The sequence below is a fragment of the Macaca mulatta genome, chromosome 1 (genome assembly GCF_049350105.2).
Source record: "Macaca mulatta isolate MMU2019108-1 chromosome 1, T2T-MMU8v2.0, whole genome shotgun sequence".
In the NCBI taxonomy this organism is placed as follows: Eukaryota; Metazoa; Chordata; class Mammalia; order Primates; family Cercopithecidae; genus Macaca; species Macaca mulatta.
In genome coordinates, this window is record NC_133406.1 from 112,782,417 (window position 1) to 112,799,437 (window position 17,021).

The following is a 17,021-nucleotide window of genomic DNA, read 5'->3' on the forward strand; positions in this document are numbered from 1 at the left end:
TTTTTTTTGAGACAGAGTCTCGCTCTGTCGCCCCGGCTGGAGTGCAGTGGCGCGATCGCGGCTCACTACAAGCTCCGCCTCCCAGGTTTATGCCATTCTCCTGCCTCAGCCTCCTGAGTAGCTAGGACTACAGGCGCCCGCCACCACGCCCGGCTAATTTTTTGTATTTTTAGTAGAGATGAGGTTTCACCATGGTCTCGATCTCCTGACCTCGTGATCCGCCCGCCTCGGCCTCCCAAAGTGCTGGGATTACAGGCGTGAGCCACCGCGCCCGGCCTGGCAAAACCCTATTTCTACTAAAAATACAAAAATTAGCCAGGCGTCGTGGCGCATGCCTGTAATTCCAGCTACTCAGGAGGCTGAGGCAGAAGAATGGCTTGAACCTAGGAGGTGGAGGTTGCAGTGAGCCGAGATCGCGCCATTGCACTCCAGCCTGGGCAACAAGAGTGAAACTCTGTCTTAAAACAAACAAACAAAAACAAAACAAAACAAAAAGAAATTCTTGGGCTTCAAAGATAGGGAAAGACTCTTTAGAAAGGCATACCTCAGAGTACCAGGGTTTTAACAAGATTATGATTTCACAGCTACTTTCAGTTTTTGTTATAAAGCAGGGATGGGGGTTGGGGGCGGCAGACAGACAACCACCTAATGCTCGAAGCAGTATCTTTAAGGCCCTCAGGTCGATTTAGTGGTCAATTCAGTGAAATGGCAGCAACCAATTTAAACCATAACATGCAAACTACACCTCTTTATCTAGTATAAGACAAAAAAAACTGCAGGCAGTCTGAAGGATAGTAGCACTGATAAAGAAACACAAACGGTTACCACCTAATAGTGAAAGAGCAGTGAAGAAGGGTGGGTTTGAAACCCGAACTGAGGGCACTGAAAACTCTGCTATGAGAATTGGATTAAAAATGCATACTCAGCAGAAGTCAAGTTTACAGATCTTATTGGTTTAACTATATAAGAAAAGCCCCATATAGAGCTGTTCTCTTCAAAAGATAATGAACAAGACTGAAAAATCAAGTATCAATGATATTGTCCTAACCCTACTCATATAGAACTTGAAATCTGACCTGCTGTGGTCATGGCACAGACAATCGGAGTATACACTCTCCTTGTGTTTGTTGGTAAACCAAAGCTGGGATACAGTTTCTACTGGAGAAATCCAAAAGCAATCAAGCCACCTTCCACATTCCTTTTTTGTGCTTCATGTATACATGTACTTTCAGAAAGAAAAAATGCCCTTTCTTAAAAAATAAGGGTGAGAATTTCTTTGAGAACCAGGACTCTTCCCTTCAGCCAAAGGCACAGTAAAAACAAGAACCTGTCTAAAGAAGGGACAAGAGTACCCTTATTTTCTTGCTAGGGTAATATATATTAAATAACTCTTCAATCCTTCCCTCCTACTGGAAAAAGCTTGTAAGAATGAAAAGTCTCACATTCAGATACTGCGCCACTGAAGAGAAGTATTCTAACACCACATTAGAAGTATTCTAATACAAAACCCATCTAAAATTCTTCTAAACATTGAATAATGCAAAAATCTTATTTATTAAAGGAAAATACATTCATTGTAAAGACTTTCCCAGGAAAATATTTAAATTGCACCAGGGAAATCCCAAACCACTTAATAATGACAATATTCACGAAACCAAAGTCCAATATCAGTACAGACAAGTTACAAATCAGATTATTTTCTCCTCCTTCATTGATACCACACTTTCTTCTCAATGACATCCATCTTATCCTGGCTCGATGGAATCCAAGATGAGTTAGCACTTATACACAATCCTAGAGTTAGATGTGATCTAACAGGTTATCTAATCTAAGCTCTTGATGCAAGAATTTTTTTCTGCACACTGATGACTTCAACTGGGATGGAAAGGAGGAATGTAGATACCTAACTGATATGTTCCTATTCGGGATACACGGTCATGGCTGAGGAAGAGAGATCTAAGGAAGCATTAAGGAACAGTAAAGATGGAAATGCTCTAAACAACAGACGAGGGTTTCCGTTCCATTAGCAGAAAGCAATCAGTGTAATTGTCAAATATTCATTAAGTGAACAGAAAGAAAAGTGGACACAGAAAAATGAGAGGAAAAGGCAGAAAGAGAAAAAGCAGAAAGATAGAAAAATGACCTATCCACAGATATTACAGCTCATAAAAATCTACAAAAATGTCCGGGGCAGTTAGGCACCTGGATGTATCATACCAGGAGCAGTCTCAAATTTTCAGGGATAATTTGACCCCTCAACCCCAATGAAATTAAGTCCTGAAACAAAAAAGAAAAGAAAAAACCAGTGAAATTTTGCTTGTAAATGAGAATGTCTGCCCAAATACATAATTCCCATTGTCCCTGTGGATATTTTAAGGGTAGGTTTGGAATTTTTTTTTTTTTTAATTTAAAGGGGAAATTGAAGTTTGCTATCAGGAAAACACAAAAAGAAACTATGCATGAAGGTATGTTAATACCATGAAATTAACAATGGCCAGGTGTGGTGGCTCACACCTGTAATCACCAGCACTTTGGGAGGCCAAGGCAGGTGGATCACTTGAGGTCAGGAGTTTGAGACCAGCCTGTCCAACATGGTGAAACCCCATCTCTACTAAAAATACAAAAATTAGCCAGGCGTGGTGGCGTGCACCTGTAGTCCCAGCTACTCAGGAGGCTGAGACATGAGAACAGATTGAACTCAGGAGGCAGAGGCTGCAATGAGCCAAGATCGCACCACTGCACTCCAGCCTGAGTGACAGAACAAGACTGTCTCAAAAAAGAAAAACAGAAAAGAAAAAAAAAAAATAAGAAATGAACAACAATGGGAATTCATGAAGCTATAATCAACACTTTCACACTAACAAGATGATAGTGGCATCACATTCAGCCACAAATCAGATTTCCAATTCCAGCCTTCCACATCTGCTTCCTTTTCTACTCAGTAGAAATTAACACACACACTTTACCCTTCCCTGTTTACCCAACCAGATCCTTACTGAAGACAGCTAAGGCTAAGGACTGGGACCCGATGCCTGAATTTCCATTCACAACTAAAAACAAACTTTTCAACTTCCGCCATCTTACCTGCCAAAGATAAAAAGCCAAATACCCAGGAATAAGCTAGAGCTCAAAAACAGTAACTTATTTGTTATAGACTGCTACTACTGCCTCTACAAAGCCATCAATAGATGAATGAAGAGCAGTTCTAATGTCTCCAAAGTATAGTAAGTTAAACTATAACAGGACATTTTATAACTAAACAATGCAGAAATTCAAAGATACCTATACTTCAACTTCAGCCTCCACCCATGAAATACGTTAAAAATGAATTTATAAGATAGCAACTTGGCGAACAAAAAGCAGACAACATTCAGAGTCTCAGGAATAATATATTGTAGGAAAAAGGTGAGAAGCTATTTGTGCCAAAGGCTCTCCTAAAGGCCCAGAGATCACGTATCTGAGAAAGGCGACAAGGCAAATTTAAACAGGTAAGGAGTCAAAGAGCCTATTTCAGGCCCTACTCATCCCCCTTTGTAAGAAGAAAAAAAGCCTTAGGCTCTCATGTGTTAGCTCAGCCAGAATAAGACAGCTGTTCAAGAAAGTACACCAGAGTTTTCTTACTAAAATGAACTGCTCTTATTAAAAGTGGCACACGTATCCACCCCCAAACACATCTTAGGTGTATACGACAGCTTAACATATCCTTAAACTTTTTTTTTTTTTTTTTTGAGACGGAGTCTCGCTCTGTCGCCCAGGCTGGAGTGCAGTGGCACGATCTCGGCTCACTGCAAGCTCCATCTGCCGGGTTTACGCCATTCTCCTGCCTCAGCCTCCTGAGTAGCTGGGACTACAGGCGCCCGCCACCGCGCCCGGCTAATTTTTTGTATTTTTAGAGACAGGGTTTCACCGTGGTCTCGATCTCCTGACCTTGTGATCCGCCCGCCTCGGCCTCCCAAAGTGCTGGGATTACAGGCGTGAGCCACTGCGCCCGGCCTCCTTAAACATTTATATCCAGCCCAGACACAGGCACCAAAGTCAGTTAACAAAAAAGTAATCTTATTCCAATCCTCAATACTCCATCACACCAAGAAGGCTGTTCAACGGGGCACCAGAAAGACTAGAGAGATTTCGAAATCTTTTTGTTCATGTACTGATGTGTCCCAAAAATAAAGGGAAAAAAAGGATATTCTTATCTCAGTAACAGAAAACAAATAAATGGATAGTGTGGACTTTGATTCTGGGCCTTGTTCATCTTTACAAGCAGTGGCTTGATTAATTAATTCTGGCTATCTTTTCAAAAGGCAAAGCTACCCTAACATAAACACTAGAAAATACACTTGGACCTAATAGCATGACATAGTATAATTGAAAGGGCATGGACTTTCAGGGTCAAACAACGCTGAGTTCAAATGCTAGCAAATTTATAACCTCTCTTTCAGCCTTAGTTTTGTCATCTGGAAAGTGATGATAAATAACTATTTCATACAATATAAAGCAGCATTAACTGAAATAGCATGCGTAATGTGCCCATATGCACGTTACATAAACAGTACACATAGTAATACAATTGCCAGCCCTTTCTCACCCTATCTCCATAACCAAATACTATTCCTCCACATTTTAATGTAACTATAACCACAAAAAAACTATTTCCTTAGATTCCCCGAGACAAGAAATGAATGATAAATGGTCACTCACTCGTCCCATCATCTGGTTCAAAGTGGCCAGTGTTGTTCCACGTATTGCCGCTACTATTGCCATAGTTATCATCAGTATTGGCTGGCTCTGCATAATCAGCTGGGTTAAAGGTTCTGGAAAAAATAAAACTTAGAGTCTTTGACCTCTAAGCAGCTTTGGCAAATATTAACTGAAAGAATCAAAATCTTGACTGCATCCTTTCTAGTACAAATCTATCATGGCCCCATTCTATAATCCTGTGTGTTACCTACTTTTTCTCACTTATCACTCTACCCAAAATTTCATGGTATAATCTCAACATATATCTAAGACATTCTGAGAAAATAACAGGTGTATTGATTCAAATAAAGATATATAAAATATAGGTAATGATTCAGGTGGTAAAGGTTTATCCCTAAGAAATGAGTCCTAAGTCCTCACATCTTTTTGACCATATAGTCTAGAAATCATTCTGATCATTCTGGTTAAGGCTGCCTACAGTAATTTTTAAGGGAAAAAACATTAAGACATTAGATCAATGGAACTTACCCCATTCCTTGAGCAGAAAACCTTCCTCCTCGCCTACCAGAGCCACCTAAAGAAAGAATGACAAAAAGAGAAGAGAGATGTATCTTAAAAGTTGATGTAAAACTTCCTTGCCAGGCAGGCACAGTGGCTTATGGTGGTAATCCCAGCACTTTGAAAGGCTGAGGGTGGGCCAGGCACGGTGGCTCAAGCCTGTAATCCCAGCACTTTGGGAGGCCGAGACGGGCGGATCACGAGGTCAGGAGATCGAGACCATCCTGGCTAACACGGTGAAACCCCGTCTCTACTTAAAAAAAAAAAAAAAAATACAAAAAACTAGCCGGGCGAGGTGGCGGGTGCCTGTAGTCCCAGCTACTCGGGAGGCTGAGGCAGGAGAATGGCGTGAACCCGGGAGGCGGAGCTTGCAGTGAGCCGAGATCACGCCACTGCACTCCAGCCTGGGCGACAGAGCGAGACTCCGTCTCAACAACAACAAAAAAAATTGGCCGGGCGCGGTGGCTCAAGCCTGTAATCCCAGCACTTTGGGAGGCCGAGACGGGCGGATCACGAGGTCAGGAGATCGAGACCATCCTGGCTAACATGGTGAAACCCTGTCTCTACTAAAAAATACAAAAAACTAGCCGGGCGAGGTGGCGGGTGCCTGTAATCCCAGCTACTCGGGAGGCTGAGGCAGGAGAATGGCATAAACCCAGGAGGCGGAGCTTGCAGTGAGCTGAGATCCGGCCACTGCACCCCATCCTGGGTGACAGAGCGAGACTCCGTCTCAAAAAACAAAAAACAAAAAAAAAAAAAGAAGAAGAAAGGCTGAGGGCGGGTGGATTGCTTGCATCCAAAAGTTCGAGACCAGCCTAGGCAATAGAGCAAAACACTATCTCTACAAAAAGCACAAAAATTTGCCAAGTGTGGTAGCACACGCTTATAGTCTCAGCTCCTTGGGGTGCTAAGGCAGGAGGATCACTTGAGCCCAGGAAGCAGAGGTTGCAATGAGCTGAGACCACACCACTGCAGTCCAGCCTGGGTGACAGTGAAACCTTGCCTCAAAAATACAAAAAACTACCTTGCCAGCTGAGGCAGCTCAGGAATAAAACGTGGTTGATACTATCAGATGTTCTTTCTCTCTGTCCCATGTTACATATCAGTAATAGAGTAGGACTACTAATAGAGTAATAGAGGAAGACACGTCAGAGAGATTGTTCTTTTGCTGCTCAGACTACCACGTCCTCAAGCAAATACAATACTAGCAATAAAGACTAGAGGAAATGACATCTACCTTCTTTCTCACTCTCCCCTTCTGCAACCTCTAATATATGCATGAGACTTCAATAATTAACTAGACTTCATGTTAATTTGCTTTTAAACAAAGAAGACCCTGGAGCCAAGTGCTGTGTCTCACACCTATAACCTCAGCACTTTGAGAGGCCAAGCAGGAAGAGCTCTCGAAGCCAGGAGTTTGAGACCACCCTGGGCAAGACATTAAGACTCCATCTCCACAGAAGCATTTAAAAATTAGCGAGGCGGGCGCATCACTTGAGGTCAGGAGTTCGAGACCAGCCTGGCCAATGTGGTGAAACTGCGTCTCTACTAAAAATACAAAAATTAGCTAGGCATAGTGGTGCACGCTTGTAATTCCAGCTACTCGGGAGACTGAGACAGGAGAATCGCTTGAAGCCGGGAGGCAAAGGTTGCAGTGAGCCAAAAATTAAGCCAGGTGGGCCAGGCATACTGGCTCACACCTGTAATCCCAGTACTTTGGTAGGCTGAGGCAAGTGGATCACCTGAGGTCAGGAGTTCAACAACAGCCTGGGCAACATGGTGAAACCTCGTCTCTACTAAAGGTAGAGGCTGCAGTGAGCCAAGATGGAGTCACCGCACTCCAGCCTAGGCAACAGAGTGAGACTCTGTCTCAAAAAAAAAAGTGGCTGGGCGCGGTGGCTTATGCCTGTAATCCCAGCACTTTAAGAGGTCGACGCGGGCAGATCACGAGGTCAGGAGATTGAGACCACCTTGATCGAGACCATCCTTGCTAACACAGTGAAACCCCGTCTCTTCTAAAAATACAAAAAATTGGGCCGGGCGCGGTGGCTCAAGCCTGTAATCCCAGCACTTTGGGAGGCCGAGATGGGCGGATCACGAGGTCAGGAGATCAAGACCATCCTGGCTAACCCAGTGAAACCCCGTCTCTACTAAAAAATACAAAAAACTAGCCAGGCGAGGTGATGGGCGCCTGTAGTCCCAGCTACTCGGGAGGCTGAGGCAGGAGAATGGCGTGAACCCGGGAGGCGGAGCTTGCAGTGAGCCGAGATCACGCCACTGCACTCCAGCCTGGGCGACAGAGCGAGACTCCGTCTCAAAAAAAAAAAAAAAAAAAAAATTAGCTAGGCGTGGTGGCGGGTGCCTATAGTCCCAGTTACTTAGGAGGCTAAGGCAGGAGAATGGTGTGAACCTGGGAGGTGGAGTTTGCAGTGAGCTGAGATCGTGCCACTGTACTCCAGCCTGGGTTACAGTGCGAGACTCCGTCTCAAAAAAAAAAAAAAAGGCATATTGGCAGCCATCTGTAGTCTTAGCTACTAGGGAGCCTGAGGCAGGAGGATCATTTGAGCACAGGAGTCTGAGGCTGCAGTGAGCTATGACTGGGCCACTGCACTCCGGCCTGGGTGAGAGTGAGACTACCTCTAACAATAAAAAGTAAAGCAGACCGCTAATGAATAAAGAGTAACCTGCCCCCAGTATCCATCCCCCTACAAACTGATCACCTCTGCCTCGGCCACGGCCCCTTCTGCCTCTTTCTGTTCCTCTTCCAGAAGGCCCTCCACTCTTGGTGCCATCCAATCCATTTTCCTGACCTCGAACTGAAATAAAAATAAAAATTAAAAAACAAAACAAACAAACAAAAAAACCAAACCACAGATGGCCAGAGCACAGTCAACAAGATATATACAAATATATAAATGGTATGTAATATGGTATTGGGAATTAAAAAAACAATGAAGAGAAAATGAGCTGGAAGGATGGGAACATGTTACTCGGGGAATGGTAATGTGCCTTAACGGAGAGCTGCACGTCAAATTTAACTTTACAAATGACTACAGGGTAATCTCATGCCAGACTGGTGGCTGTTGGTACAAAAGGCTACATGCAAGAGATGTCAAGGTCTCAGAAGAGATGATGGCAAGAAAAGCAAAAGGATAATATAATGGTTCTTGGGTCCTGCCTAGCAGGGCCCTGGCACATCCCTAGAGTCTAGACATTACTGACCCACAGCTGGTTTTGATAAAGCCCCATGCATACACTCTCGTCCACGGCTGGCACCTCTCCCCCGTCTTGGTGGCCCACCACGTCGCCGACTATAGTCTCTGTCCCGGTCTCGATTTTCTTTGCCTTCCTCGTTGGATTCCGTCTGGCCACCATCCTTCTGGCCTGAGACTCCCTTCTTCTTCCCGACCATCTCCCAGGAATGCTATAGAAGGGTAGAGCATTCATATCTAATCAATATGGAGGACACCAGAGATGAAAGCTGGGACAACTGATTGACTTAACCATTCTCCACTCAGCATCCATGTCTAAGACACTTCCATTAGTTTGCTTTTACTTCTGTTTAAATATTTTATACACATCACTACCAAAAGCAAAGTCTTTCATTTTTTATTTTATATTTATTTATTTATTTGAGACAGAGTCTTGCTCTGTTGCCCAGGCTGGAGTGGAGTGGCGTGATCTTGGCTCACTGCAACCTCCGCCTCCCAGGTTCAAGCGATTCTCATGCCTCAGTCTCTCGAGTAGCTAAGATTACAGGCACACAACACTATGCCTGGCTAATTTTTGTATTTTTAGTAGAGACAGTGTTTCACCATGTTCGCCAGGCTGGTCTCTCGAACTCCTGACCGCAGGTGATCCACCACCTCAGCCTCTCAAAGTGCTGGGATTACAGATGTGAACCACCGAGCCCAGTCTTTTTTGTAGGGAAGGTACTTATAGGAAACAGATCGCCGGGATCACTTCCAAGAGGATTACAAAGACCTCTATCTAATTCAGTCACTTAAGCATATTAGCCAAAGGACCAAGTTATTGGTCCTTATCTTTCTTTTTTTTTTTTTTTGAGACGGAGTCTTGCTCTGTAACCCAGGCTGGAGTGCAGTGACCGGATCTCAGCTCACTGCAAGCTCCGCCTCCCGGGTTTGTGCCATTCTCCTGCCTCAGCCTCCGGAGTAGCTGGGACTACAGGCGCCCGCCACCTCGCCCGGCTAGTTTTTTTTTTTTGTATTTTTAGTAGAGACAGGGTTTCACCGTGTTAGCCAGGATGGTCTCGATCTCCTGACCTCGTGATCCACCCGTCTCGGCCTCCCAAAGTGCTGGGATTACAGGCTTGAGCCACCGCGCCCGGCCAGGTCCTTATCTTTCAAGTGTTATTTCCTGGGCTAAAAAAAAAAAAAAAACAAAACACTAATTTCCTTCAGAGTCAGTGACCCACAACTTTTTATAGCATCATTCATACCAAATAAAGCAAAAAAGAAAACAATGTTTCCAAAAGTTACCTATGAATTCAGAATGAATGAGCAGCATTCTACTCTTGGGCACATTCTCTAAACTCACCCATAAATTTAGGAGGAAAACAGCTATAGCTACCTACCTACAGACACACACAAAAACACACACAAAAACACACACAGCAATTTCATTTAAAAGATCAGGCTGATGGCCGGGCATGGTGGCTCATGCCTGTAATCTCAGCACTTTGGGAGGCCGAGGTGGGTGGATCACGAGGTCAGGAGATCGAGATCATCCTGGCTAACATGGCGAAACCCCGCCTCTACTAAAAATCCAAAAAAAAAATTAGCCGGGCGTGGTGGCAGGCACCTGTAGTCCCAGCTACTCGGGAGGCTGAGGCAGGAGAATGGGGTGAACCCGGGAGGCGGAGCTTGCAGTGAGCTGAGATGCCCCACTGCACTCTAGCCTGGGCAACAGAGCGAGACTCCTTCTCTAAATAAATAAATAAATAAATAAAGGTCAGGCTGGGTGGCTAGGCACGGTGGCTCACACCTGTAATCCCAGCACTTTGGGAGTGGGAGGCCAAGGCAGGTAGATCACAAGGTCAGGAGTTCCAGACCAGCCTGGCCAACATGGTGAAACCCTGTCTCTACTAAAAATACAAAAATTAGCCAGGTGTGGTGGTGCACACCTGTAATCCCAGCTACTCAGGAGGCTAAAGCGGAGAACTGCTTGAACCCAGGAGGAGGAGGGTGCAGTGAGGTGAGATCGTACCACACCACTGCACTCTAGCCTGGGCGACAGAGCAAGACTCCCTCTCAAAGAAAAAAAAAAAGAAAAAAAGGGCTGGGTGCAGTGACTCACACCTGTAATCCCAGCATTTTGGGAGGCTGAGGTGGGTGGACTGCCTGAGGTCAAGAGTTCAAGAACAGCCTGGCCAACATAGTGAAACCCTATCTCTACTAAAAATACAAAAAATTAGCTGGGCGTGGTGGCAGGTGCCTGTAATCCCAGCTACTAGGGAGGCTGAGGCAGGAGAATTGCTTGAACCCAGGAGGCGGAGGTTGCAGTAAGCTGAGATCCTGCCATTGCACTCCAGCCTGGGTGACAGAGTGAGACTCCATCTCAAAAAAAAAAAAAAGAAAAAAGAAGGCCGGGCGCAGTGGGGCTCAAGCCTGTAATCCCAGCACTTTGGGAGGCCGAGACGGGCGGATCACGAGGTCAGGAGATCGAGACCATCCTGGCTAACACAGTGAAATCCTGTCTCTACTAAAAAATACAAAAAACTAGCTGGGCGAGGTGGCAGGCGCCTGTAGTCCCAGCTACTCGGGAGGCTGAGGCAGGAGAATGGCGTAAACCCAGGAGGTAAAACTTGCAGTGAGCCGAGATCTGGCCACTGCACTCCAGCCTGGGCGACAGAGCAAGACTCCGTCTCAAAAAAAAAAAAGAAAAGAAAAAAGAAAAAAAGATAAGGCTAGGTGTGGTGGCTCACACCTATAACCTCAGCACTTTGGGAGGTCGGGAGGTCAAGGCAGGAAGATTGCTTCAGGCCAGGAGTTCGAGACCAACCTAGGCAACAAAATGAGACTCTGGTCTCTACTAAAAATTTAAAAATTAGCCAAGTGTGGTGGTACACTCCTGTCACCCCAACTACTTGAAGGCCGAGGCAGAATGATCACTTGAGCCCTGGAGGCTGAGACTGCAGTGAGTCATGGTTGTGCGACTGTACTCAGTCTAGGTGACAGAGTAAGACCCTGTCTCAAAAAGTATATAAAAATAAAAATAAAAGAAGACCAAACAACAGTCACAGCCCTGACCCCAAGAGATACTGATTATAGGAAGCCTTCCATCCAGGTTTTACTTGCAGTGTTCTCCCTGTATTTCCTAAATTGTTATCAGTCAATTTAACTTTCCCCAGTGAAAAATGTATATCTATGATACATTCCTAATTGCAAGACGGAAAGTCTGTGGCAAGGAAAATAAGCTAAACACCCTTGCAAAACACTCTTCCTTAGGAAAACGAGCATTATAAACTAAAAGTTTTTTTAAAAATGCATACCTTGATTTACACATACTTTTTTTTTTTTTTTTTGAGACGGAGTCTCGCTCTGTCGCACAGGCTGGGGTGCAGTGGCCGGATCTCAGCTCACTGCAAGCTCCGCCTCCCGGGTTTACACCATTCTCCTGCCTCAGCCTCCTGAGTAGCTGGGACTACAGGCGCCCGCCACCTCACCCGGCTAGTTTTTTGTATTTTTAGTAGAGACGGGGTTTCACCATGTTAGCCAGGATGGTCTCGATCTCCTGACCTCGTGATCCGCCCGTCTCGGCCTCCCAAAGTGCTGGGATTACAGGCTTGAGCCACCGCGCCCGGCCGATTTACACATACTTTTGCAAAAAACCTATACAAACGAAACTTCCAGGACAAACACCAACACTATCAGATTTTTCTTTTCTTTTTTTTTTTTTTGAGACTTAGTCTCGCTCTGTCACCAGGCTGGAGTGCAGTGGTGCAATCTTGGCTCACTACAACCTCCACTTCCCGGGATGAAGTGATTCTCCTGCCTCAGCCTCCCAAGTAGTTGGGGCTACAGGGCACCACTACACCCAGCTAATTTTTGCATTTTTAGTAGTGATGGGGTTTCACCATGCTGGCCAGGATGGTCTCCGTCTCTTGACCTCGTGACCCACCTGCCATGGCCTCCCAAAGTGCTAGGATTACAGGCATGAGCCACCGTACCCAGCCTCAGATCTTTATTATCTTACCATCAAACTCAATCATGGCCCTAGTGCTCAGTAACAGCTACTTAATATCTAATCACTTTCAGAATATGGGCTGAGTATTAGATAATATAAAATTATTGACCTTATCAGGATTGATAATAGTATTATGGTCATGTAAAAGAGTAGCCTCCTTTAAGGGGAAGCATGTTGAAGAACTTAAGGGAATCAAGTATTAAGTCTACAACTTTCAGATAATTCCAAGTGCCCACTGATGAGTAAACAAAATGCCACATATATGTACAATGGAATATTAGCCTTAAAAAGGAATGAAATTCTGACCCATGTCACAATATGGATGAACCTTGAAACATTACGCTAAGTGAAGTAAGTTAGAAACAAAAGGTCAAATATTACATGATTTCACTTATATGAGATATCTAAAACAGGCAAATAGAAACAGAAAACAGGGCCAGGGATGGTGGCTCATATCTATAATCCCAGCACTTTCTGAGGCCAAGGAGGGTGGATCACTTGAGGCCAGGAGTCTGAGACCATCCTAGGCAACATGGCAAAACCCTGTCTCTACTAAACATACCAAAGTTAGCCAGGTGCGGTGCCACACGCCTGTGGTCCCAGCTACTCGGGAGGCTGAGGTGGGAAAATTGCTTGAGCCCAGGAGGCAGAAGCTGCAGTGAGTCATGATCACACCACTGCTCTCCAGCCTGGGCGACAGAAGACCCTATCTCAAAAAAAAAAAAAAAAAAAAGGAAAAAAGAAAACAGAACGGTCTCACACAATTCTGAGATTTGCTTAAAGAAAATAAGTGCTCACTTCGGCAGCACACATATTAAAAAAGAAGAACAGAACAGAATATAGAAGAGGTTACTTAGGGCCGGGCGCAGTGGCTCAAGCCTGTAATCCCAGCACTTTGGGAGGCCGAGACGGGTGGATCACGAGGTCAGGAGATCGAGACCATCCTGGCTAACACAATGAAACCCCGTCTCCACTAAAAATACAAAAAAATTAGCCGGGCGTGGTGGCGGCGCCTGTAGTCCCAGCTACTCGGGAGGCTGAGGCAGGAGAATGGCGGGAACCCGGGAGGCGGAGCTTGCAGTGAGCCGAGATCGCGCCACTGCACTCCAGCCTGGGCGACAGAGCGAGACTCCGCCTCAAAAAAAAAAAAAAAAAAAAAAAAGAAGAGGTTACTTAGAAGCTGGGAACAGGGAGGAATGAGGATTTATTATTTAATGGATACAGAATTACTATTTGGGATGATGAACAAGTTCTGGAAATGAATAGTAGTAATGACCACACTCATTATGAACGTACTTAACATTTTAAAATAAGTCTAATGTAATATATCTTACCATAATAAAAGTTTTTTTTTTTTTTTTTTTTTTTTTTTGAGACGGAGTCTCGCTTTGTCGCCCAGGCTGGAGTGCAGTGGCAGGATCTCAGCTCACTGCAAGCTCCGCCTCCCGGGTTTACGCCATTCTCCTGCCTCAGCCTCCCGAGTAGCTGGGACTACAGGCGCCCACCACCTCGCCCGGCTAGTTTTTTGTATTTTTAGTAGAGACGGGGTTTCACCATATTAGCCAGGATGGTCTCGATCTCCTGACCTCGTGATCCGCCCGTCTCGGCCTCCCAAAGTGCTGGGATTACAGGCTTGAGCCACCGCGCCCAGCCAATAAAAGTATTTTTAAGAGACAAGGTCTCACTCTATAGCCAGGCTGGAGTGTGGTGGTGTGATCATGGCACACTGCAGCCTCCAGCTCCTGGGCTCTCAAGTGATTCTCTTGCCCCATCCTCCTAAGTAGCTAGGACCACAGGCGCATGCCACCACAGCCAGCTAATTTTTGAATTTTTTTTTTTTTTTTTTAAGAGACAGGATCTCACCATATTGCCAGGCTGGTCTGAACTCCTGGCCTTAAGCGATCTTCCCTCCTCAGCCTCCCAAAGTGCTAGGCTTACAGGCATAATCAAATCCAGTCCACAAAGTTTTTTAAGTTCAAAAAAACGAAATTTAAAATTATAACAGGGCCAGGTGTGGTGGTTCACACCTGTAATCCCAGCATTTTGGGATTACAAAACACTGTCTTGGATTTAAAAAAAGAAAGAAAGAAAAAAAAGAAAAGAAAAAAGGCTAAAATAGTAAATTTTATTTTTATTATTTTTCTAATATATTTGAGACAGAGTCTCACTGTGTCACCCAGGCTGTAGTGCGGTGGCTCTTGATTTTGGCTCACTGCAACCTCCGCCTCCCAGGTTCAAGTGATTCTCATGCCTCAGTCTCCCAAGTAGCTAGGATTACAGGCGCATGCCACCACGCCTGGCTAATTTTTCGACTTTTAGTAGAGACATGGTTTCACCATGTTGACCAGGCTGGTCTTGGAACTCCTGACTTCAAGTGATCCACGTGCCTCAGCCTCCCAAAGTGCTGGGATTACAGGTGTGAGACACCATACCCAGCCGGTAAGTTTTAAATTAAAAAAAAAAAAAAAAAAAATTGTAGGCCAGCTGTGGTGGCTCACGCCTGTAATCCCAGCACTTTGGGAGGCTGAGGCAGGTGGATCATGAGGTCAAGAGATCAAGACCAGCCTGGCCAACATGGTGAAACCCTGTCTCTACCAAAAATACAAAAATTAGCTTGGCGGGGTGGTGCGCACATGTAGTCCCAGCTACTCCAGAGGCTGAGGCAGGAGAATCACTTGAACCTGGGACTCAGAGGTTGCAGTGAGCCGAGATCATGCCACTGCACTCAAGCCTGGCAACAGAACGAGACTCCATTTCAAAAAATATATATGTATATAATAAAAGAATATCTACATATTACAAAGAGTCAATTGTCCATAGTAAGTAGTTTACTAAAGTAATAATTTCACAGAGGTGGGGAGATTGCTTGAAGTCAGGTGCTTGAGACCAGGCTGCAAAATACAGCAAGACCTTCACTTCACCTCTCAAAATGTGTGTTTTTTTTTAAACAGCTGGGGCCAGGTGCAGTGGCTCATGCCTATAATCCCAGCACTTTGGGAGGCCGAGGTGGGCGGATCACCTGAGGTCAGAGGTTCAAGACCAGCCTGACCAACATGGCAAAACCCTATTTCTACTAAAAATACAAAAATTAGCCAGGCGTGGTGGTGCATACCTGTAATCCCAGTTACGTGGGAGGCTGAGGAAGGAGAATTGCTTGAACCCGGGAGGCAGAGGTTGCAGTGAGCCGAAATCAAGCCATTGCACTCCAGCCTGCGCAACAAGAGCAAAACTGCCATCTCAAAAAATAAAAATAAAAAATAGGCCGAACACAGTGGTTCACACCTGTAACCCCAGCACTTTGGGAGGCCAAGGCAGGCAGATCATAAGGTCAGGAGTTTGAGACCAGCCTGGCCAATATGATGTTTATCCCATCTCTACTGAAAATACAAAAATTAGCCAGGCGTGGTGGCAGGCGCCTGTAGTCCCAAATACTTGGGAGGCTGACACAGGAGAATCGCTTGAACCCAGGAGGTGGAGGCTGCAGTGAGCCAAGATCGCACCACTGCACTCCAGCCTGGGCAACAGAGCGAGACTCCATCTTCAAAAAAAAAAAAAAAACCGGTATGGTGGCACACACCTGTTGTCCCAGCTACTAAAGAGGCTGAGGTGGGAGGGTTGCTTGAGCCCAGGTGTCCATGGCTGCGGTGATCATGCTACTGCACTCCAGCCTGGGTGGCAGGGCCAAGAACCCAACTCTTAATTCATTTGTTTTAAAAAGACTACCTACCCAGGACTTGGAAGTTTGTGGCTGCCTACTCTTCCAACCCAAGCCTATTACACATTACAGTTGGTGGGTCATTTTATGCTCACAGTAAGTTAGAACAACCCTGTAGCTAAATATACACCAGGAACACTCTGGAAGCTAGACTCAAAACAGCTTTTAGAATTTATGCTACTTTCTCAAAACCTGGCAAGTTTCAGGAAACTGTAACCTTTCTCCCTCCTCTGTATGCACATCTGCTGCTGGCACCAGATGGGTCTATAAGGAAAAAGAATTACTATTATCTTCCCAAAGGCACCCTCAGATTTCTGAAATGATCTCACCCACCCAAATACATCCAACATCCCTGGTAGCTGACTTTGCTTCCCATTGGTTTCACTAGTAGCTGGTCTATTCGTAGCATAAACCTGTATTCTCCAGCTTATTTTCTTTTTTAATACTGTGTAACATTAGCCTTACAGCACTAGACAGAAGATGCTGGAAGGTAAGATAAAATGTGATATGTGAAAAAACATTCAGACTTTAAAAAAAACATAAATAGCCCCACCTCGCTCCCCCCATAAAATCTAGAGACAATTCTTCTAGAGTAAACCCAAAACAAATCAAAAGCATTATATCTTGACTGACCAGACAGTAAATATTCAAATAAGGTCAATAGTGTAAAATTTAATACAGGACTACACTTTTGAAGAAAAAAATCCACCAACTTAAATTCAATTGTTGTTAAAAGTTTTCCATTATTATTTCCCATTGTCTCAAAGAAATTGACAAACCTCCTGCATTTAGCTGGAGTGACTCTGTAGTATCAGAAAGTTGTTGTATCTGAGGCCAGGTTCCA

General features: G+C 44.9%; 1 protein-coding gene across 50 annotated transcripts in view; it reads right to left on the bottom strand.

Moving 5' to 3' along the window:
• The window catches only part of UBAP2L (ubiquitin associated protein 2 like), a 58,278-nt gene that overhangs the window by 31,301 nt on the left and 9,956 nt on the right, over window positions 1-17,021 (bottom strand). For 28 of the 50 annotated variants that reach the window (XM_077945775.1, XM_015110638.3, XM_077945820.1 and 25 more), the window contains exons 5-8: window positions 8,512-8,680; window positions 7,977-8,072; window positions 5,227-5,272; window positions 4,699-4,811 (exon numbers count right to left, since the gene is read on the bottom strand). In XM_077945775.1, coding sequence (XP_077801901.1) covers window positions 4,699-4,811; window positions 5,227-5,272; window positions 7,977-8,072; window positions 8,512-8,680 — 424 coding nt within the window. Of the gene's footprint in view, window positions 1-4,698; window positions 4,812-5,226; window positions 5,273-7,976; window positions 8,073-8,478; window positions 8,681-17,021 lie in introns of all 50 variants that reach the window. The other 22 variants (XM_001113924.5, XM_015110626.3, XM_077945802.1 and 19 more) reach the window with 2 other exon arrangements.